The sequence below is a fragment of the Phalangium opilio genome, unplaced genomic scaffold (assembly GCF_054372755.1).
Source record: "Phalangium opilio isolate 3A_F unplaced genomic scaffold, DU_Popi_V2 ptg000031l_1, whole genome shotgun sequence".
In the NCBI taxonomy this organism is placed as follows: Eukaryota; Metazoa; Arthropoda; class Arachnida; order Opiliones; family Phalangiidae; genus Phalangium; species Phalangium opilio.
Genome location: NW_028324158.1, coordinates 9413648 through 9436564, shown reverse-complemented (window position 1 = coordinate 9436564; position 22917 = coordinate 9413648). Strand labels below are relative to the sequence as shown.

Below are 22917 nucleotides of genomic sequence, written 5' to 3'. Positions count from 1 at the left end.
CACCCCACCCTGACCGCCATTTTCTAAGGCACGCTGTGCTGCGATGCTGAGAAATATGATTTTTTTAACTGGCCAATATATCCCAAGCACTTTTTTAATTAAATAATCTGGACATTGACCACTCAATTTAATTAAGTGACCACAGATGCTTTAGCATTTAATTTTTGAAGTGGTTCAGTTCCCGCTTGCGCTGTGCTACAAGCTGAGAAATAAGAATTATTTTTTTAAATTGGTCATATGCTTTTTTAATTAAAAACTGGACATTGGCCACTTAAAATTGCGAAACGTCGGAATGTTTTTTAATTAATTAAATGGACATTTGTCCAGGGCCGCCTACTTATTTCTCAGCCTGTTCCTTTGCATACTTTGCGTCGTCTGCTCTTGAATTTGAAGCCAAGGGTTGGTAAAGGATATTTGGATCTTCAGTCTTCGAAGTCTTTCATTTTAAGTTAATTAATAATTTGGTTAAGTTAATATAGCTTTTGATAGTCGGTCCGGATAATTATTAGAAATGGAAATCAAAGAACCAGTTGTCATTTCAAGTGGTCCACTAGTGGCGGCAATCTTACACCAACAAGCAAATGCAAGCAATAACGAAGTTGGTTTCTTTCTTGGTAAAATAGAAAATAATATTACCGACAAAATAAGTGACAGTCAAACCGACGAAATAGTGGAAAACACTTTCATAAACATTTACGATTTTGTTCCATGCCCGTCCTTTTCCTCATGCTTTGAGAATAATGGCAAAGTAAAACGCCCTCAGTTACGCGCACTTTTACAAGCTGTACAATCCAAAATAATTGGATGGTATATTATCAGACGCAATTCCTCTCACAAAATGTTTTATCGCGAAAAAATTATTCATCAAAACTTGATATCATTAATAACCAATGACCAGTTGAAAAATAACTTCATATGTGGATTATATACTTCAAAATCATCTCAAAATGGGGCTCTTTATAGCACTCAACATTCGTTTTACGTTCAAAAACGAAACAGATTTGAAACTTTGAAACATAATATTTCAAATTTGCACAGCGATGAAGGGAATCAGTATAAACTCTTTAACACTAATGCTGTTGACCGGGATGATTTGAGATTTAAGCAAGTTATGAATGCGGTTGAAAAAAGTTCCGAGTCTTGCGATATGGTTAATAGAGGAGAGAAATTCATCACCGTTTTTAATCAAAGCTTAGGAAGTTTAAGAAAAGAATTAGCGCCAAAAGAAGATGAACTATTAAGACTAGATGAAAGAATAAAACATCTAGAAGAAATTATTCAAAGTTATCATCTCAAGAAAGAGAAGTTTACCAAAGACAACAAGGAAACTGTCAATAGTGATGCGGAATTTCATGAAACAACCAAAGCCCTTGATGCAACAGCAACAATGATTAATGTTGATCCAGATGAAACAACTGTGGAAAACTCGGATGATAATGAAACCATGATTTCACCTAATGGAACCTTAAAAGGAGAACCAGAAACGGATAGTCTAAAACTCATCCTCGAAGATTCCGTTCCATCTCCCAAAATACATTCTGAACCAGAACAAATGGAAGAAAACTAATTTTTGAAAACATTGTTTGTTTCTTGTTTGTTTGTTACCAATATCAGTTTAGTTTCAATAACACTTATTTATCTTTCAATTTGTTAAAATAACTTTGCCAAAAACAAAATGAATAAATTATAATTTTGAAAGTATGTGAATTGTTTTTTGAAAGTATGTGAATTGTTTTTGAAAGTATGTGAATTGTTTTTTAAACTATGTGAATTGTTTTTTAAACTATGTGAATTGTTTTTTAAACTATGAATTGTTTTTTAAACTATGTGAATTGTTTTTTAAACTATGTGAATTGTTTTTTAAACTATGTGAATTGTTTTTTTAAACTATGTGAATTGTTTTTTAAACTATGTGAATTGTTTTTTAAACTATGTGAATTGTTTTTTAAACTATGTGAATTGTTTTTTAAACTATGTGAATTGTTTTTTAAAGTATGTGAATTGTTTTTTAAAGTATGTGAATTGTTTTTTAAAGTATGTGAATTGTTTTTTAAAGTATGTGAATTTTTAAGTAAAAAAATGCAAAACGAGTCAAAAAATGGGGTGAGAATAGCTTTTATTATCTCAATAAGTCCAGAAATGTTCAAGTTTACGCGTCACTAGCATCAACATTCTCAGTTTGAAGTCCTGAAAGAACAGCAAGATTTAATGTTAATCAAGAAACTTAAAGAGAAGCGGAATTACAATTATACCTTTGAAAGTTGGAACTGCAACATGCGTCACTAAGGTGTACAACTTATGAGGGGAATCTTCATCTTCATTCCTTCTACGTGCTAAACGTACTCTTACTCTGTAGGGTACATTCCTGACTCCCTTGGACCAAATGAACTTGTTTAATCTGGTGTCCACCCTAACATCGAGGGTTCCCATTTGTTTCTCAGCAAATTTCTTAATTTCTTTAATGGCTCTAGGAGCACGTTTCTTGAACCCGCTAAAAAACATTGGTTAGTTGACCATCTTCCTATATAAATATCTTCGTTAACTTACATTCCATGAAGACGTTTATGTAAGTGAATTGTGTATTCCCTTGTTACTACTTCACTGAGGGCAGATTTGCCTTTCTTTTCTCCTTTTCGCTTGGCCATCTGCAATTTTGACGCAAAAATATTACTGTATTAGTTTTGTTTAAGTTAATTGAACACGTTATGAATACTACAACAAAGGCTTAGCAAAAAATTAGGCTACGAGCTTTAGGTAAACAAAATATTTAATAGCAAGTTATATGTGAAAATATTGAGAAAATCTCTAAGTAGAATTAATTTCAATAACAATACTAATATTATTCATGCAAAATTAGATCTAATTTTGTGGATTAAAGTTGATTATGGGTACGGAAATTAACATTACCTTGCTCGACGCACCGGAGAAAACCCTATGGGAGAAGAAACACGCTTGACTTTTGTGACGTCAGGTGGAGCCCGAATCAGATCAGTTCAGTTTCGTTATACGCGTAGTATGTATGGAAGCGACACCTTTTTTCGGATCAAAACGAAAAATCCGGGAAATTCAGATTTCAGATCCGAGTCGGCTGCTTTTCTGTGCTTGACCATGTTTTCTGGCCTGGGTGGTTACAAGTTATTTAATTTTAATTTAAGTACGTTAAAATAATGCTGATAGGATTAGAATAAGGATATTGTTGTCTTCTACATTAATTCCATTTCGTTTAATGGGAAACTTACAATATGAAGTGGAATTTTTGTGGCCAAATTGTTTATGTGAAGAAATAGAAGCATTCAGTGATATCATGAACATTTTAATAGTTCCTGTGGCCTAAAAATACCGTACAGCTAGAGCCGTATATAATTTAATCGCAATTCAAGCTTGAATCAACTTTATTTTAAAACCGAAAAATACCAAAACCTGTTTAAAAAAAAAATAAAGCGGAACTAAAAATTACGCAACAAATCACGGCGAATTTTATTCACTAGTCCCAAACTTATAGAAAACATTGGCGCGCTAGTCGCCGTACAACCAATCGTAGTGGTGGCTCAGCGCTCAGCTTTCCAAGCCTAGTAAAAATTTTGCCCGCTCACGTGGCACACCAGAGGGTGGTAATCCACCCATATTATTCTACCTGTTCGCCGTATACCTGTCACAGTTGAAGCCGCGCTTTCGCGAGAGCGGAAGGTGTTTTAGTTCTAGGAAAGAACTGTACACTGCATAACAAACCGAAACGTGGTTCTTGCTGAAGCAACCGGACAAAATGTGCAATTTAATTTGTTAGGCGTTCGGATTAATGAATCACCAGGCTCGAAAAATGAATTTAAAATGCGTTTCTGCGGCTGTTGTGGATGAATAAATGAAAGTGAAAATTCTGGCGGTGCCGGCACGTTTGTTATAAGGCCAAGATGTTATCAAAATAAAAAAGATACGAAGTGTGTGTAGTGAAAAGGATCGTGGAATTACGGTCGATGGGTTCTTCAAGATGCACGATTTACGTGGGTGGCGTCGTCAGTGGAGTTTACGCCACTGTAAGTATTATCATTTTCTAAATTTATTATTTCGCCATTTCTTATGGTATAGTTGTTATATCACGTTTTTTACATTATACTGACATGAATATGTTCTAAAACATGACAAAAACATTGAGGTGTTGTTGGGTTCGTGAGAGTGTCGAAAGTCAAAGGTTGTTGCTCCCCGAAATGAACCGCGTTTCGAGAAATTTGCTTGTATTTGATTACTAGTACTAAATTGGGGACGGGTAGGCCTACACGTGACAAAACTATTTTAGGTCTTATAGACTACTATTTATGACATACAATTTTTGCAAGAGTACTCAACTGGAAATAATATAAAATCCCGAATCCTGCAATCACCGGCCCCGGGTTTAGTTTTGAAATGTAATCTCACTTTACGCGTTCGTCGTTCGGCTTCACGTCATGTGCGTCCCTGAATTTTAAATGCTTACTGTCATATAAACGTCACTCTATTCTATTTCATTCTATACACAGTGGGGGTTCAAGAATTTTAATGCGTGTTTTGGTATTTTCAAGTTATATAAAAACCAAATATTGAATGCCTAATCCATTCCCGAAACGGACACAAGGTTATGATGACTTTGTTTTTAAATTCAAAGCAAAGTCGCTGTGTTTTTGTTTGCTGTTTATGTCAGCTTAGTAATAGCAAGAAGTGATATCTAGTTTACTAGGGAGAAGGTATAAATTCGCCACATTTCCAGCTTTATCTCCAGTCCAAACGTAGGTCTGGAGTTAATCCCCGCCGCCTCTACATTACAACCAGAATCTCATTGGTTCTTGAAAACTCACGTCAGCGCGACGCGAATGACGAAAATTACAGTCATATTTTCCGACTGAGGAGAGGCGAAATAGCCCGGCCTTCTTTTACGTCCCCCTTGTATTTTGAAAGGGGGACTGAGACTATGGCGCACCAATACTTAGGCAACTTATACCTTCTCCATAATAAACTAGATATCACTTCTTGGTAATAGTACAAACATTCAGTAAGAGGCAAAAACTTCAAGGGCAAAATAAAACCGTACGTTTTAGTTGTATGGTTGTACGTAGCACCATAAGTTTGTCACTGTTAATTAACTCGTATCATAGCAAAGTCTCTTAGCACCTTGTTACAACCCGAAATATATATACTAATGCCTTAAGCATTCAATGCTAAATTAATATGTAAGCAGGAAAGTTTTGGAAAATTAATTATAAATAAACAAACAAGAAAAGAAAACAGTCGTTAAGAAATATCACCGCATATAGATGATGACTTCCCATCCCATGAAAGGAATGTTATAACAAATGATCTGCCATTACGTAACAATACGACAGGCCATAACGAGGACTACAATAGCAATTTTTTAAGAATAATGATAAAGGGGTGGAAAACTAAACTGGGAACCCGAAAAAAGAATGTAAAGGTAGATATTGCTTATGTTATGTTTTTCGTTCATAAACACGGATATCCTATGACAATGAAGAGACCATCATACTCTTCCGGACTAATTCTGCTTGCATATTCAAAACATTTTCCCAAGTCCCAACTTAGTTCTTCGTATCGTAAACCGATATGCATATTGTCATAAGTTTATAAGTTATGTTCCATTCCATAAGTATGACGCTACCTATACTTCGTAATGCTAGAGACTTAAAACTCGAGAACGACGTAAGCGAGAATTGAAGTCCTACACTCGGTGGTTAATTTGCAGTACTTCCATCTTCCTATTTAGTCTGTATACTAAGCCTTACCAGGCGTCGGTCGGTTTACCTCTAATCTATGACCTACGTCACTCACTTCATGACAAGGTCCAGTTTCTGTTTGTAACCAGTGACAAACTTATGGAAGGAACATATCTTATAAACTTATGGTAACTGAAGTACGCTAGGTTTTAGGATATTTTGTTCTTCAAATAATGTACTTCTGAAGTTGCGTATAGACTTGAAAAGACGAGTGATTGTTTGGAGTGCCGGTATGGTCTATGGAGACGATGTCTTTGACCCATAGCGTAATTTATTTCGAGGGAGATATGTGGCATGGGGAGTAAGAACCATTGGAGCGTGCAAACCGATAAATAGATAGATCATCTCTTTTGATTCATACCTTCTTTTCTTGTTTTGTTTCATTTTTGCCGTCACCAGTTTTGGCGGCTTTTTTTTTTTATTTCTTTTCATTATAAATTTGACTTTTATATACTTGAGTAATAGTATTAAAAATTTGGGAAAGTTGGACCTAAATCAACTAGTAACAGAGTGACTTAAAGTCAATAGTATAATTTGGAAAAGTATGGAAGTTAGGGAGTTATGTCAACAGGCTATGAAACCTGTTCAGTATAGTTTACAAAACGGTCTGTACCTCTAATCTGTAGGAGTCCAAGTGCTTGACCAGTGACTTTAATTAGTTGCTATTATCCATTATTATTATTATTATATAAGTGCTTAATTAAGAAAAACGAAATGCTTTATTTTTTCAAGTTGGGGTCCGTGGGCCCTCCTCCTAGGTCTTTCTGATGGTTACTTTATTTCATTAATAGCTATCCCTATAAATTCACTTGAATTAATAATTAATTTATTATAAAATAACCAAGGAAATGACGTAATTAACGAAAATAAAAGTAATTGCTTATAATATTAGTGTTAATTACCAACCATTTTGTTGGGCTAAAACCTTAATTTCGAAATTGTAATTTTACAAATTTCGCAAACATAAAATTTCTGGTAGGAACTTCCCAACCACCATACCTCCTTAGCACCTGGCTACAACTACGATATTTCAGAATATTTCAATATGTTTCTAAGAGCCACCGTTTGGAAGTTGTGATTGGAGTCTTTTACGGATTATTCCTTTCGTCTTACCGTCTGATTTTGGTTCTTCTACCAAGGTGCTAAGATGATATAAGTTAATTCTATTCCCGCTTTAGTTCCCCAATGCTGGTACCACGATCATTAATTACAAGAACATCCAATTTTGAAAGGACACATCGTAAAGAAAAAAAAACTCTACCTGTAGGTATTTTGAGGCCCCTTTTAAAAAATCGTGTTCAGATTTTTCAGAGAAAATAAGTTAAAATTTATTTTTAAACGATAGCGACACTCGGTGTAGGTAACCAGTTAGCCACTACATTTTTCTGCCCTAGAGCCACTCAACAAAAAAATAAAAATCTACTATCTCTTTTCAAAAATTCTCGAAATTCCACTTTTTCACTTGTACCAAAATATGTTGCTTGGGTTAAAGAAACCATAGTTATATAATTTTAAAGAATGGACTTGTATACGTTTATAGGTTCTGAAAATTTCGTGGGCCACGGTGCTGATATTATATCATGCAATACCGTGGGTGCACCATAAGTTTATAAGTGATATGTTCCATAAGTTTGACACTACCTATACTTCGTAATAATGCTAGAGACCTACACCTCGAGCTAGTTCGAGAATTGACAACACTCAGCTGTTAATTTTGCAGGACTTCCATCTAGTCCTATTTAGTCCTCACCTCTTTTCTTCATGCAAGATTGAAGATAAGTTTTATTTCTGTGTTCGTAAGGGGTTCGTTCCTTTGTTATCGCTGAGAAAGTATAGTGATAATAAGCAATCATTTCAAAGCGTGTAGTATAAGTAACGCCCAAAATTTCGCAAGGCCTACGCTAAGACCCTGATGGGTTGCGTGGCTAAGACATCCGTAGTTAGGTATAACTTAACAGTTTGAAGAAAAATGTTATATACGCAATTACAAGGCTGTCCTTTTGAAGATGAGTTTTAAAACCTTGAAGTCGAAATAATGTTTGAAGTAAACATTTTATTTCACACGAAGTGTTAATTGAATGTAGGCGTATTTTGGAAGTGTCTTAACTATTACAATTTGAAAGATGTTGGGAACCATTTTGAGGGTTTGATAATCCAATCGTAACGTAAGACTTGAAGTTCAAACAAGGCTTAAAAAAGTCTTTTTTAGTTGGACAGTATTATCCAATGAGACTGATGGGCACTAACCCAGGGACCCCTCCCTCAAACATATGGCCTATTCATTTGAATATAAGGCCCAGTGCATTGTATTTTCCGGGGTCACGTGAAGGTCAAAATATAGACGAATGTTTTGGGACGAACGGGGTAACGCCTTTAAGTTTTAATAGATAAAATCATTTTTGGAAAATTATAGCCTGAAACCAAATTCCTCTTTCGTTTGTTTTTTTATTATTATTATTGATGATGCTACCACTTTAATTCAATAAAACTTCCTGTTTTAGATAAAGGTTACGAGACAAGTTCTCGTGAATTAATTTTATCAATCTTTTAAATAATTTCTAATTGCAATTTTATTGCAATTTGAAAGGCGATTAATTTGATTACGTATGGAAGCTTTCTGATTAGAATAATTATACCAGTTTGGATTTATCCCATTGGTTGATTTAATTGGTTTTGATGATTGATCGAGGGGACGTGACTCAAAGTGATCACTATCTAAAGGACCAGAAATCGCGAGTCAAGCTCGCTTTAGTTATAAATAGTGTCGAACTTACGAAACAAATCTTATAAACTTATGCCAAAACCAAGAAGAATATGATTGATAGTGAAAACTGCTCAAGTATACGACACAAAACCACAACAATGAAACTTTTCCTCTATCATAAATTATTAGGGTCTTTAAAAAGACATAATGAATTAAAATAGAATATTTTGATTCGATTGAATAATTAGGTTTATTGATATAATAAAATACTGTAATTTAGAAAAATTCTTCCCTCTAAAGTTTGCTACATTATTCTGTACATCATTGGGTTAAGTTCGTTCTTTAAAAATTAATGTTTAACAAGTGGGTTAATATATTTTTGAATACATTTTATATAAAAAATTCTTTTCAATTTTTTCTATATTTTCTATACATCACCAGACGTTCTTTACGTAATTTCCTTAGAATTATTATGAACCGATATTCTTATCATCTCGTTCAAGGATGAAATTTGACATTAAATATGTCTATCATTAACCAAGATGGTTTTTTAATTACTTAAACACACCCAAATAGTAATTAGTAGTCGTTCCGCGGTTTTCTCGCGCCACTTCAGAAGTTGATATTAAAGTATGGATTATCCCAACCTACTAATTAGGTTATTTTTACTGCCAAATCCACCTTGTAGACAGTCAACTTTCTTGTGGGTCTAAAGCAAGCTATCTGTATGACTATAACTTTGGTTATACCATAAGTTTTAATAAGTATGAAATTCGAGAACGACAAGCGAGAATTGAAGCCCTACACTCGGTTAATTTTACAGTCCATCTTCCTATTTAGTCTGCATTACTAAGCCTTTGACAGCGCCTCACCAGGCGTCACTTTACCTGAATCTATGACCTACCTACGTCATTTCATGACAAGCTCCAGTTTGTAACCAGTGACAAACTTATGGAAGGCACATATCTTATGAACTTACGGTAATGCTTGGTGGCAGGCGCTGTTACTTCAAACCAAAAGATACAAATCTTATCTGTATTCGAATCGTTAACAATACGCTTTCTCAAGCTCGTTCAAATAATTATGATTATATATTACTTGTGAATTAAACTCGACACTGTTGGCAGGGATTTCTTAGGGTACCTCTGCCTTTCTGATTAGGGACAGGCGACTTTTGTCATCTGGGTGTTAACCTTTAAAGTCAAACAGTGGGTAATAAACGATTTACACCCATCTACAATTTTACAACACAATCCCTTACTTGGGCCAAAACTTTCATTTTCATCGGTGTTTTAATAACATCTTTCGTTGTTTGGGTTTTGTTTTGTTTTTTCGAGAAAGGTTTTTGGTAGTTTGGGTTGGCAAGAGAAACTAGAGAGAGAGAGAGAGAAAGAGACATTCTGACGTTTATTGGGGATGGTACGTGGTGGTTGAGTCATCTTATTATTCTACCTGTATAAGGTTTTGTACAGGTAGTTAACGGGGAAACACTCCTAAAATGGATACAGTCTAATAAACAATGGATGATGATGGTGGTTGTTAAAAAGGAAAACCTCGTAGACGCATTATAAAACGGTTAGGAGGAGCAGGAAACATTAGGCCTAATTCTTTTTTATCTTCGTTGTCCTTGAAATTTGTTTTATACTTTATAGAAGTTTTTTAAGTGGAATTTGCGGTATTTTGATTTTAATAAATAAGGTTACGAAGGTAAATATGGCAGAAACACACAGAAAGTGTAGAAAAAAGCATAGTATATGTTATAGATGGTATAACCATAAGTTGATAAGATGTTTTCCTTCTATAAGTTTGTCACTGGTTACAAACTGGAGCTTGTTTTGAAGTTATTGTAGTAGGCCATAGATTCGAGGTAAAGCGACCCCTGGTGATGGGCTGCATCAAAGGCTTAGTAATGCAGACTAAGTAGGAAGATGGATAAGTACTGCAAAATTAACCACAGAGTGTAAGACTTCAATTCTCGCTTGTTGTTCTACCCGCCGACCATTTTTGTAACACCCTCTACAAATTCTTCGCTTTCAAATGGTTTCGCATTCAGTTGAGAGACAGACTGACCACCATTGAAATTGAATTTTCTTTCGAACCCAGAAACCTTGACTTTCTTAATGCGAGTCGGATTGTGTCTGAAACAATTGTTCTTTGTCTTTCGAAAGATCTACCTACCTTTAAAAATGTTTTAAATTCCGAAATAGACCATAATTATATAGAATTAAAATGGCGTAAAAGCTGTAGGGAATTGAATACAATCATGTAATAACAATCATTTTACTTCTAACACTTTTTGTTTCGTTTTCTTTCTTTCTTTGCAAACAGGCAGCCTATCTTGCGGCTTGTTGCATGGAAATTGGATGGTTAGTCGAAAGCGATGGTAAGTTAATTAACTCAAATTATATCCAGTTTTATCTGTATCTCGCCTTCTAGCGGATTTATTCACGATTAAATTATGTTTATTAAGATTAAATCAGGGATAGATGTAATTTTAGAAGTAGGAATGAAGAACACAGTAATCTGGGCGCGCGTCAAAGTCCCGGACCCCCTTCCCCGGGACGGGGGGGTACGAAAGAAGAGGCGGGTCATAGCGACAGAGGTAAAAAGGAATTACGTATTTTTCGCCGTCCCCATCAGCAACGTCATCAAAACGTAGTTTAAGTGAGCCAATGAGATAATTTAAACTTTTCTTTACGTCTTGGAGGGAGGGACTTTATACTGGGCTATGAGTCGGCTGAAGTTAATACAAACTGTTCTCCATTCCTACTTCTAAAATTAAATCTAACCCTGATTAAATCAATTAAATTATTAAATAGTATGTTTCCATCCCGAACATCCAAAAGAATTGTCGTAAATTTTTGTAACTACCCATCATAATTTTTGCAAAAAAGGTTACGAAAACCAACTTTAGAACTTGGCTATAGTTTCTTTCATAATTCGTTTGAAATTATGAGTGAATGAATGAATAGCCAATTATTTTTTTAAAAACGCGTTTCAACATACATGTATGATGTAGAAGCTAGAGAATTGAAGCCTCTAAATATAGGTTTCCCCATAAAGAAAGGTTACTTGAATGGATGGGAGACAGAAACCCAGTTGTAAAAAAAACTAGCATTTCTCCCCCATCCATGTTCATTTGTCTCCCCTCTTCACCACCACCGGTTTTAAATGTTTTTGGGAGACAATAGTAAGTTATTGGAGCGAAGAAATTTATTCCGTTTTATTTTTTTAATCCTCATCTCTCTTCTGAATGGATTAAATATATATTTTAACCACGTACGTCTCGTGTACAAGTTTCTCTTTTCACGAGTTGTAAACTATGTTGTATCAAGAACCTATATATTACGATCCGAGAACCTTCAAAGATGGATGCGATTGTAGTGCACAACCTAATCTCAGGGTTTTATTTTTTTCGCCCTCACTTTGGGTATACTATTCCCAAATGAGTTCTATGATACTGAAATCGTTAGTTGTTTATTCGTTCTCAGGACTTTTATGGGTTCTTGGTAGTATGCAGTTATCAATAGCAGATGCCATGATATAGTACGTTAATTATGCAACTCTGATGGCACCAGTTGATATGGGATACCAGTCTGAATTACCAGATGGTAATATTATAACGGTATACTTTTCGCCAGTTGCCAGCAGTTGGTTCATTAAAATTGAACTGGCGGGTATTTTTTAATTACTTAGACGTATGTTCAATTATAGCATAAGTTTATAAGATATGTTCCATAAGTATGACACTACCTATACTTCGTAATAATGCTAGAGACTAACAGCTTCCTATTTAGTCTGTACTACGCCTTTGACTGCGCCTCACCTGCAGGCGTCGCTTTACCTCGCATCTATGACCCACCTCCCTCACTTCTTGACAAGTTCCAGTTTCTAAGTTACGAGTGACAAACTTATGGAACACGAGACCCCTCTTAGTATCTTTCTAGTTAGAGTAAGGTTGCATGACGTAGTCCCTATTTAATAAGTTAATATTTAATATTTAATAAATAATAAACATTTATAAATCCTTCATAACCATAAGGGCCAACATGTGGTGTAGAGGTACACGTACACCTAAAAGCAAAAGCTTAACCGGAAAAGTCCTATAATTTGACTTTTAGAATTATTTAAACGTTTCAAGCATACTTCCTAATCAACATCCGTTTATACCGAGAACAAGGCGTGAAAATTTATCGCCTACAAAAGGCGAAATATATGTAAATATGTTCGAATAATATTGCCAATCTAAATAGCGGATGTTCATAGTTCAGTCCAAGTAAATAATATCCTTGCTTAAATCTTTGTATATTGCATATATTACAAGGGCAACTTTTCATTATGAAAACCTCGCAGGTTGACGTATAGAAGTTGTTATTCACTAAGGGTGGTGGTGGTATAAATAATTTCGAATGCGTCATTTTGTTGTTGAAAGAAAAAAAAATAATCGTCGATTTGTCGAAGGAGGTTTCAAAACTTATCCGGCATCCGTTAGTTACAGGGGATGACGTTAATTTATTCTTGGCACGACCCGACAATCCGTTTAGTGTTTTGTGTATGTAATTAGTCTCGCTGCCATCTTGGATAGCTAGAGTGGCACGCGTCATTGAATACGCTGCGAAAATTTTATAGACCACTACTACTACGGAACCGTACCTTTTTTCAACCGTGAATTAATATTTGGCATCTTTGCAATAAATCAATTAAAGAAAGCTTATGATATCTTGATATATTTTGTCCGGATCTTTCAATTTGATATTTTTTTTGGAGATATAGTCGTTTCTATAACCAACTAGGGGTTCGCGGACCCCAACCTTGAGAAGAACTCAATAAAACCAATTCAGATGATTTCGAAGATTCAAAACCACCCAAAGAACCATCCCCACTATAGAGAGCTTTCAGTTGGAGTATGAGCTGAGTCTTGTGACATAATTTACGCTGCCATATTGGTGGGTTTAAAGCAGGAATGAAGCTGAGACCACCTGTCCCAATATGGCTACCAGAACAGCGGTAAGACTTGGGAGGGTGTGACGTACTACTATCCCATCTGAAAGCTCTCTATACTGCGGTCCTACCTGAATAGCGTATTGCCAATTTCAATTTGATTTGTAGGAGCTATAGCAACTATGGGTTCGCGGACCCAACATTGTACAACTGAACCAAACCACTTATAACGAACCTTCCGCGTAGTGTTACTGTTATCGATCATGTAGGCGTAGTTTATAAATTAATTGTGCACACTGGACATAAAGAGCAAACGTATAATACAAAACTTTCTGAAAGTTATATTAGATTGAAGAAGTGGAGATTGTTTAGCCGCTACTACTTGTTTTTCGGAAATGAAAATACATAAATTATCGGTATTTGGGGGGGGGGGATACGTATAAATATCCATGGTTAAATTGAGAGCGAACGGGTCAGAAGAGATGAAGGTTAAACTCCCATGAAGGCCCCCCTCTCCCGATACCAAAAATATAACTGAATTGAAATATTAAATAATATATTTTTTTCTCATATGGATCGATTCCTAAAGGGGCGTGCCACGAAATAATCAAAAGACGCGATGTTTCTCTCTTTAATTAATTATTTCTTTAATATACATTGAAATATAATTTAAGTCAGCTCATTTTTAATTATACGACAATCAAGTCGCGACCCAAATTTTCTACTAGCTCTTTAATTGGATTGGAGCGACTATTGAATTCTTTATAAATAACTTATAATAAAAGCAAAAATTAATTATTATTAATTTTTTATATATCAATTTTTTGATTGTTGTAGATTGGGGTTGATTGTTTTAAATTTAATTCTGAATTTTTAAATAGTTTTATTATTACGCGTTCTAAATCACCTAGGGTGCAAGTGCTATCTTGTATTGTCGACCCGTCTCAGGGTTAGTATTAAATAGATTGGCCAAATGAATGACGTTTTAGAGTTCGTTCTGGTTTCTTACCCTCAAAATGGCTGATACCTTATCAAACACTACTTGTGGTGTACTGACTTTTAGTGGGTTATCTATAGTACTATGCCACTTAAGTTAATATGGGATTCGTGTAATTACGAAAAGATGTTTTTAATGACACCATGACGTTGTTTCAATTAACTTATTCATATAAATGTAAAAATTCGAAATAATTAAATAATAATTTTGGTTTCATTTATTTATTTATTTTTTTCTAGGTCTGTTACCAGCTCCAAGCTTTATCTTGGCAGGATCCTATTTCTTCACTTTGGTTGTCTCAGCAGTCTTACTAGTAGGAATTGCCAGGGTAAATGCGTAATTCGTAATTACATCTGCATCTTAAGAACAGTTTCTTAATTAAGAAATAATTACATTTTCAGAAAAAGACCAGATTTCTTCTGGTTTGGTTGTTCTTTATGGGTATAATTTTCTTACCAGAGTGTGGACTGGTCTTGTACATGTCCCTCCGCTATTGGGTAAGACATGTCTTGACATATCTATCGCTACTAACGTCTATGCGGCATGCAAAATGTCTGAATTGAATTGAATTACTTATAATTCTAGACGCTTTCGAGTGTAAATGGGATTACCGAACTAACTTTCTACGTATGCCGTGCAGTAATAAATGTAAGTCTCATTACGAATTCGCTACAAGGTACATTCAAGGAGACAATTTCAGTTTATGAATACGTATCTTGTAGGTGCTGGCCTTTGTTTGTATTCAAACTTTGTTACGTCGATGGAGGCAAGAGAAAGCTGTAATGAGGAGGCTGGAATTCCTCAATATCGTAAATATAAATTAGTTTCTTGATCGTTATTACATTTAATACGCAACAATTAATTTATTTGCTTGGAAATTTTGATCTCGTATCCATTTTATATATGGGAAATGGATGGTTTTCACGAAATACCCTAAGCTTCCAATACTCTAACGTCACGTTACCTTTGGTAGTGCGCATGACCTTTTTTACCCCCCCACCCACTATGCTAAGCTCTATGAGACACTGTCCGGTTATCCCTTTTAAAAGGGTAAAGGTTTCTATGGTAACCTGCATAGGGAATTATTAATGCGCCGCAATGTCACTTGTAACATATCCCTTCATTGACTTCAACATGTCTTAAGCGTGGGTCAGCTATGGTGCTACGCTTAGTTCTCAATTTCATTATTCATTTCTTGACCAATGGCAATCCAATACGTTTTCAGGGTCCCATGTTTAGAGAGACAAACGGAGGTATGCAATATAAGCCTGAAAGTGAATACACAAATGGCCATGGTTCGACAATGGCATACACTAACCCATTACCGATTGAATCGGAACTTTATACGTCCCCCAAAATATTGGCTCGCAGTCCCTCTAACATCACGCGGCCACAAATGCAAGTGCCTTACACCAATGGATCGGTACCTACCAGTCCACGCGAGTTATTCAATGCGCGCGCAGCTTTTTGGAACACGAGTCGAAGCGAATTCGACGCGGCTTCCTTTACGGACTATATTGTCAATAGGCCCAGGCCGTTGTCCGAAATTGGCGTTAACCGCGCTAGTTCGCGATCGCATACGGATTTACCAACCACAGTCTTTAGTTTAGAGGGAGGTTGGGATCAGGGTGACACGGACCATTCGGACGAGTTGGGTTACGCGACCCAGAGTCTCGAGAGGCCGCGCTTTCGCCAACAACATCAATATAACAATAATATTAGACGTCGTAGTCGCTCCTTGGAGGATTTACATAAAAGAATGCCTCAAATTGCTGGCGAAGTCTTCCTTGAAAAGATCGAGGAACAACCTTTCCAGTATCTTCACCGTCCTGGTGTTATTTATAGAGACGAGTCCGACTTTAGTGACACTCATAGTATAAGAGATATTGCTTTGTAAAAAAGATATATATATTATATTGTGTATTTTAAATATTATTAAATTATATAAGTAGTTTTATTCATTTTTATCTAATACATTTTGATTTACAGCGAAGTAAGAAGTAATTGTTGAGTTATTTAAGATATTGCGCACGTTGGAAAACGCAATTCAAATAAGCCGCGTGGAAATAGCACTTGCCATTTTACAAGGAGTATTTTCCATTAGAATGATAGCAAAGTTTTCCTTAAAAGAGAGTTATATAAAACTACGTCTTCTATAATATTGCTCCATGGTGGCAGACAGACTTCTAGCCGGGCGGATAAACTGTTTCCGTCTGCTCAGTCGTCTGCAGTTGACTCTTGTTGAGTTCGCTACACTTCGGTCGTCGCGTAATGTCGAAATTTGTTTTAATTCCCGTGAATTAACCTGTTTATTCTTTATTTAATAATTTAGTAAAACTGATAATGATTTATTTTTTAATTTAAATATCCAAAGTTCGAGTTAAAAAACAAAAAAATGTCGGAATCAAAGCGTGTGGTTTTCAGCATTGTGAAATACATTGGTGACGATTTTCAAAGTATAAAAACGGTTGAAGATGACATCATTAAAATATTAAATCTTTGTGGCGTCGAGGAACTCATTTTGAACCCCAGTGATCCTGAAAGGTCAGTTACTCTTAGTGAACGTTTATATTTAAAATTTGAATGCACGGGAAAAGTAGTTTGCTTGATGGAATACCAAACTTTGTTTGAGACTTATACTATATTGCAACAAGGTTGGAATAGATGTGTACCCCTTATTATTTCGGACATTAAGAACAGACCGTGGTTAAGTTTTCGTACGGACAAAGCTTATTTAAGGAAATTTAAAAATGCGCATAAGGTAGATTATGGTACTGTAAACATCGGGACCCTAGTTTCATCAAGCAGTTTTGTCACTCATGTTGTAACCCTTAGCAACAATATTAGTTTCTACCATGACTCTCGGAAAATAGTCATATCAGACGGCTTTGAAATTCGTTATTTCGCGATTAAAAATATCCTTGTAAATGGCAACCAATGGGTTGTGCATTTGCTTCACCCAATAACAGTTTATACTAAAAGAGAATCAGATTTTGATTACAAGGATGAGAAGTTTTTGGGTCGTAGCAATGCAATTTTTATCAAGTTCCAAGATAAATATGATTCGGGTCAAATTCTATCGCGTTTGCATTTTACTTGCCGTAACTTTGGTTTATCTATTAACTACGTGCCTTTTGAAGTTAGTCACTATTGTCCCGAAATTCGATGTAACCTTAACCTGGCCACTTTCGAAACCAATTACTTGGTTGAAGCCATACTTAGACGAAGTTTCGCGCCAGAATTGCAAGGCTTAGAGGAGATTCGCGCATTGATAATTAAATTGCAAGGCGAAAATTCGCGTGTATTGAATAAGACATTGCAAGAACTGATTTATATCATGGATACGGGCCTAATCTTCGATTTTAAAACGGCAATTGGACAACTTTTCGTTATGAAAACTAAGAATGAAGATACGAATTTATTACAAATAATACCGGAGAAAACAAAGTTAGTTAGGCGAGCCGTTATCACCCCTACTAGAATCCTACTCTACCCTCCGGAATTAGTTATCACAAATCGAATTATGAGAAAATTCGACATTGATTCCGCTTTAAGAGTATCGTTTCGCGATGACAACTTGAATAAATTATCGCAAAGTAATGGTCGACACATTGACAGTCAAGTAATATCAATAACAGTTGATAAAGTACGTTACGGACTCCATATTGGTGGCCGTAATTTTCAATTTCTCGCTTGGTCAAATTCGCAAATTCGTGATCATGGTTTATGGTTGTACGCGATGGATTCTGACGGCAATACCGCCAAAAGTATTCAAAGATGGATGGGGGATTTTTCCAAAATAAAAGTGGTCGCTAAATACGCGGCCAGAATGGGTCAATGTTTCTCTCAAACTGAGGAAGCAATTACCGTACCCTTGTCCAAAGGACGGGTCAAAACTGAACCTGATATTAAAGGAAAGGGTATTGACCCAGAAAGCCAGGAACATTACGTTTTCTCTGATGGTGTGGGAAAAATTTCGAAAGATTTAGCAGAAAAGGCAAGATAGATATTTGATAACAAAAGAAAATGACTAGAAGTGAAAATGAAATGCCTTGTAAATAGTTGAACCATGAGTTTATAAGACATGCTCCATCGTAATGCTAGAGACTTATTGATGAGAGCTAGTTCGAGAACGACAAGCGAGAATTGAAGTCCTACACTCGGACCCCCTATTTAGTCTGTACTAAGCCTTTGACAGTGCCTTACCAGGCGTCGTTTTACCTCGAATCTATGACCTACCTCCCTCACTTCATGACAAGCTCTAGTTTGTAACCAGTGACAAAATGGAACATATCTTATGAACTTATCCCAACATGTAATGTAATAGGCAAAGTTTTTCGTGCACTTTCTAGTCATTCATTTGTTACACTACATACATTTGTCTAGGATATATTTACTGTTAACTTATTAGGTCTGCGAGAAACTAAAAATTTCCAAGTTAAGAAGCGCCTTCCAAATTCGTTACTCTGGTTACAAAGGAATGCTTGTAATCGACGATAAATTAACCGATTACGATATTGTATTCCGCGAAAGTATGAAAAAATTCGAATGCGAATCTTCGGAGACTTTGGAAATAGTCAAGATAGCCCAAGCTTGTAATAAAGTTAATAGAATTTACAGAAAACATTCAAAACAATATCTTAAATATTTGAATTTCACCGCATTTCAAGGTGTTGTGACGTTGAACCGTCCACTCGTAACTATTCTGGACCAAATGGGCATAGAACATTCAGTCTTCCTTAAAATTCAAAATGAAACCCTTCAAACGTACACTGATATGCTTTTAAACGATGAAAAAGCTATTTCATATTTAAAAAAACACCACAATATGCCTAATGTTACATTTAACGAATTTACACCATCTGGAATATACCCAACAATTGAACCCTTTTTTCGAGCTATGCTTCTAGTTGGTCATAAATTTGACATTGGTACGGTATAGTCCATTCAGACTGGCAACATTTGAACTTAAGACCACAAGTACAAGCCCATGGCATTACTTGTCCTGCAATAAAACTTTCCCAGTACTAGTAGTAGTAGTACCATTTGGGCCACTTTGTTCATGTTGATCAGTCTCTTCAAATGCTGTCGTATTTTAATCATAGAGAGATTCTTACATTGGCTTTGAATAATTAAAAGCTCAAATCATGAAGAAAGCTAGAATCCCTATTGATCCGTCCGATGGCAGAAATATGTTCGGTGTTCTTGATGAAACGGCAACGTTAAAATATGGAGAGGTCTTTATACAATACACCAAAAATATAATCGGCCAAGAAACGAATAAACTAACCGAGATTGTAAAGGGTATATGCGACCTAAGATTTTAGATGTGATCATATGTGAATTGGGTCAGAGTCAAGATCATTTTAAACTTTAACGCAGGAAAAGTTTTGGTTACGAAAAATCCTTGTTATCAACCCGGTGATGTCAGGGTCTTGAAGGCTATTGATGTGCCTGATTTGCATCATATCGTGGATTGCATTGTTTTCCCTCAAAAGGGAATAAGACCGCATCCAAATGAAATGTCTGGTTCGGACCTTGATGGAGACGAATATACTGTCATCTGGAAGGATGACTTTATTTTTAAGAAACCAAATGCAAGGGCTAGACATTGTCCCGTTGCCGAAAAGAAAGAGCATCCAACACCAATAACGGTTTGTTGGATTAAAGGGACTCGCCTTAGCTGTTGGGGTGAAGGAGGAACAAACTATTGGTTAGCATATAGTCTCCTACCACGAACGTTCTCGTGACGTCACACCATCCTATCTCTTATCTCGGTTTTGTCGACCATATTGGAAGTCGTCAGCTCAGGCCATACAATTTAGTCTACCAATATTGACGTCACGTCACCGTAGCTCATCCTCTCTCAGTACCACTCTATTGCTACCTCTAAAGGTGGCGCCATTCTTTATGGCCAATGAGTTGTTGTCCCGGAACTAAGGACAGACTTCACCCCAACAGCTCCGGGAGCTGAACTATGGAATTTATATTACTAGTTATGATTTTTCTTCAATTAGGATTCAGATTTATTGGAGTTCTTCAAAATGTTCATCTTAAATGATAAAATTGGTCCTTTGGCCAGTGCCCACTTAGCCGTTGCGGATAGCCATGGCCTTTATAATCAGCTATGCCAACTTTTAGCTAGAAATTGTAGCGTTGCCGTTGATTTTTCTAAGAGTGGAAAGGCAGCGGAATCGGATGATCACATTTACATATCGAGATACCCCGATTTCATGGAGAAATGGGACAAAATAACTTATAGATCCGAACGTGCCTTGGGTAAATTGTACAGAAGTTCCCGTGCTTTCGCTAGGTTGAGTCACAGAACGCCCGAGTACTACGAAAATGTTGAGGTATGATAAACTAAGGGCGTTTGGCAGCGACTTATACTTATCCAGCTTTGCCGTGTTCCTAAACGTGACGTAGTTCGTATTACATTTTAGGTCGATCCCTTACTAATCTACACAGGCTGGGAAAATTACGAATCAGACGCAATAGAATCCAGAAACAAATATAACAGTTTTCTCGAATCAATTTTAATCAATTATGGGGTTTTAAATGAAAGCGAAGCCATGATTGGTCTATATTCTAGATTGCAGGGTCGTTTTAGCGTCAAAAATGGTCGCAGTGAGATTGAAGAATTGGTTAAAATTTTGATTAAGTGTTTATGGCGCACTTTTTATCATGATTTTCATAAGGAATTTACTGATAAGCCTAATAGCGAGGAAGAAGTCTTGAAGAAAGCATCTGCGTGGTATATTGTAACGTATCGCGACACGAAACCAAAGTACTTGAGCTTCCCTTGGATTATTTCCAATTATTTATTGGAAATTAAAACAATCGCCTTGGCAAATCAAACTTCAATTCCTGAGAAACCAATTATTAATGAATTAGAATATTTGGTTGAATTTAAATTGGGTGAAATTAATTTATTGTCCAATGAAAATGAATCAAAAAATTACGTAATCGAAAAAGCCAAAAAACTAGTGGAACTTTGGGCGAAATATAATGACGTTAATGCTATTGAAGTTTTGAAGTTGTTCGCAGTTGCTATTCAAACCGATTTTGATTACAGACAATCAATTGTTTGTTTGTTTGAATTTTTCAAATTTCTTATAAATTTAAGTTTGCAAGACAAATCGGAAATTGAAATTAAACTCAACTCCTACAATTGTTATCTAAGTCAGGATATTATAGAATCTTTGGGTAAAGAGGCAATGCATTCGTACCAGTACATTGCCGTCAAGAAGGACTTGGGTCCTTTTGGTTTATCTAAGATAGTTCTTGAGAAAGAAAGGATTGAAATGGAACCCAAAACGTTATCGCAAGATTTGGTTAAGAATATCGATAAAACTATTAGTCAGGTCAAATTGAACAACTTATCGAGCCTTTTACAAAGACATTCTGGTGTTGAAAACATTGAGTGTCGAATAGAGAATGGAAAAATTTTAATAATTGCCTATGGATTGCCCGATAAGGTAGAGAAACTAGAAGATTTGATAAGAAAGGGTTCCGAATGGTTGATAACAGTTCTTTAAATAAGTTTGAACTTCACCCGTTAAGCCTTGTTCAGGCCTATGCCTAATACAATAATTTACCAAAAATTTATTTCTTTTCTAAATTATCATTTTTTATATTCCTTTATATTATATTCCAACATAATTATATTATAATAAGATTCATTATTGTTAAAATTAATAAATTTCTCGCATTTTGAACCATTTTTGGATTTTTGGCGGGAACGCTCTCTTTTTTTTTTCAGATACGGCCAGCTTGTCACGCCTTGGTGAGTAGAAAAATATGGATTTAAGCTGGCCGTGTTCCCTCTGGAATTTCCAAAGCTCGTGAGACGGTTAGAGAGTTGCACATTTAAAACTGTCTGCTCTTCAACTCTCAATTGAATTTCATAGTGCCATAGTGCGGGTGAAATGTCTCGCGCAAGTTGATTCCCCCTTTAATTAGTAATTAACTAATAATACAAAGTCCAAAGATATTAAAAACGAACCTTGAATAGAGGGAAAAATTGCCCAGTCATCTCTGGTAAGTTTTTTTTTACTTTTTTTTATTAGATTATACCTTTACATGATTGTGGCTGGAATTTGAGGAAATGGGAGTCGGATACTCTCCAAAATATCACCACCCCGTTTCCTTTGTCTTGTTGGATTGAATTTATTAGTGTATTCGAAATAGTACAAATTCATACACAAGACCAATAATAATTTAAAATACAATAATGCCACTATCAACTACAATAAAAACGATTCTTTAGAATCAGTTTTCAAAATTTTAAATAAGTGTCAAGTGTCACACCCCTCTCGAGCCTATTTGCATTTCAATCTAACCGCATTTACATCGTATAAAAAAAATTTAAAAAACAAAGTAGCTCTCTTTCTGTTATCGTTAATAATATAGGCTTAACAACTAGATTAGAAGATAAATAATATTTAGGGGGAATTGCTTGTAAGGTTCAAGGTCCAATTATTGAAAAGGAGTTGGTTTGATAACAAAAGTAAAAC

At 35.6% G+C, this 22917-nt stretch overlaps 4 protein-coding genes and 1 long non-coding RNA gene across 6 annotated transcripts; 3 read left to right on the top strand and 2 right to left on the bottom strand.

Annotated features, from left to right (window-relative positions):
- Positions 1-28: 28 nt before the first annotated feature.
- LOC149690485 (BRCA1-A complex subunit Abraxas 1-like) lies at positions 29-1701 on the top strand. Its single transcript, XM_089870046.1, has one exon. The coding sequence runs from the start codon at positions 512-514 to the stop codon at positions 1565-1567; it is 1056 nt and encodes a 351-aa protein (XP_089726172.1). The 5' UTR covers positions 29-511; the 3' UTR covers positions 1568-1701.
- Positions 1702-2099: 398 nt separating this feature from the next.
- RpL31 (ribosomal protein L31) lies at positions 2100-3029 on the bottom strand. The gene is made up of 4 exons (XM_089870053.1): positions 2908-3029; positions 2548-2645; positions 2253-2491; positions 2100-2187 (listed from the first exon to the last, which is right to left on the bottom strand). Exons 2-4 carry the CDS (start codon positions 2643-2645, stop codon positions 2150-2152), a joined length of 375 nt encoding a protein of 124 aa, XP_089726179.1. The 5' UTR covers positions 2908-3029; the 3' UTR covers positions 2100-2149.
- A 240-nt stretch (positions 3030-3269) lies between these two features.
- Positions 3270-16362, top strand: Rcd6 (Reduction in Cnn dots 6). Its single transcript, XM_089870809.1, has 7 exons — positions 3270-4031; positions 10792-10846; positions 14641-14729; positions 14803-14898; positions 14987-15049; positions 15124-15210; positions 15627-16362. Exons 1-7 carry the CDS (start codon positions 3972-3974, stop codon positions 16296-16298), a joined length of 1122 nt encoding a protein of 373 aa, XP_089726935.1. The 5' UTR covers positions 3270-3971; the 3' UTR covers positions 16299-16362.
- A 247-nt stretch (positions 16363-16609) lies between these two features.
- Positions 16610-22119, top strand: LOC149690482 (uncharacterized). 2 transcript variants are annotated; one of them, XM_089870042.1, is made up of 7 exons: positions 16610-18398; positions 18813-18996; positions 19072-19332; positions 19541-19705; positions 19784-20055; positions 20419-20754; positions 20828-21012. In XM_089870042.1, the coding sequence occupies exons 1-7, from the start codon at positions 16797-16799 to the stop codon at positions 20858-20860; spliced, it is 2853 nt and encodes a 950-aa protein (XP_089726168.1). In that variant the 5' UTR covers positions 16610-16796; the 3' UTR covers positions 20861-21012. The 2 variants fall into 2 exon arrangements, with proteins under 2 accessions (XP_089726168.1, XP_089726167.1); XM_089870041.1 differs by having other exon boundaries at positions 16611-18398; positions 20845-22119.
- Positions 22006-22597, bottom strand: LOC149690481 (uncharacterized). The gene is made up of 2 exons (XR_016383751.1): positions 22478-22597; positions 22006-22406 (listed from the first exon to the last, which is right to left on the bottom strand). It is a non-coding gene; the product is annotated as an uncharacterized LOC149690481 (long non-coding RNA).
- Between the last annotated feature and the right edge of the window lie 320 nt (positions 22598-22917).

Bases quoted from the DNA above. Each gene is read 5' to 3' on its own strand.
- LOC149690485 (XM_089870046.1), top strand. From the start codon at position 512: ATGGAAATCAAAGAACCAGTTGTCATTTCAAGTGGTCCACTAGTGGCG.
- RpL31 (XM_089870053.1), bottom strand. From the start codon at position 2,645: ATGGCCAAGCGAAAAGGAGAAAAGAAAGGCAAATCTGCCCTCAGTGAA. The intron at 2,492-2,547 runs GTAAGTTAACGA...AATGTTTTTTAG, and splicing joins CATAAACGTCTTCATGGAAT to CGGGTTCAAGAAACGTGCTC. The intron at 2,188-2,252 runs GTATAATTGTAA...CTGTTCTTTCAG, and splicing joins TGCAGTTCCAACTTTCAAAG to GACTTCAAACTGAGAATGTT.
- Rcd6 (XM_089870809.1), top strand. From the start codon at position 3,972: ATGGGTTCTTCAAGATGCACGATTTACGTGGGTGGCGTCGTCAGTGGA. The intron at 14,730-14,802 runs GTAAATGCGTAA...TTACATTTTCAG, and splicing joins TACTAGTAGGAATTGCCAGG to AAAAAGACCAGATTTCTTCT. The intron at 15,211-15,626 runs GTAAATATAAAT...ATACGTTTTCAG, and splicing joins GGCTGGAATTCCTCAATATC to GGTCCCATGTTTAGAGAGAC.
- LOC149690482 (XM_089870041.1), top strand. From the start codon at position 16,797: ATGTCGGAATCAAAGCGTGTGGTTTTCAGCATTGTGAAATACATTGGT. The intron at 18,399-18,812 runs GCAAGATAGATA...TTAACTTATTAG, and splicing joins CGAAAGATTTAGCAGAAAAG to GTCTGCGAGAAACTAAAAAT. The intron at 18,997-19,071 runs GTAATAAAGTTA...CCGCATTTCAAG, and splicing joins AGTCAAGATAGCCCAAGCTT to GTGTTGTGACGTTGAACCGT.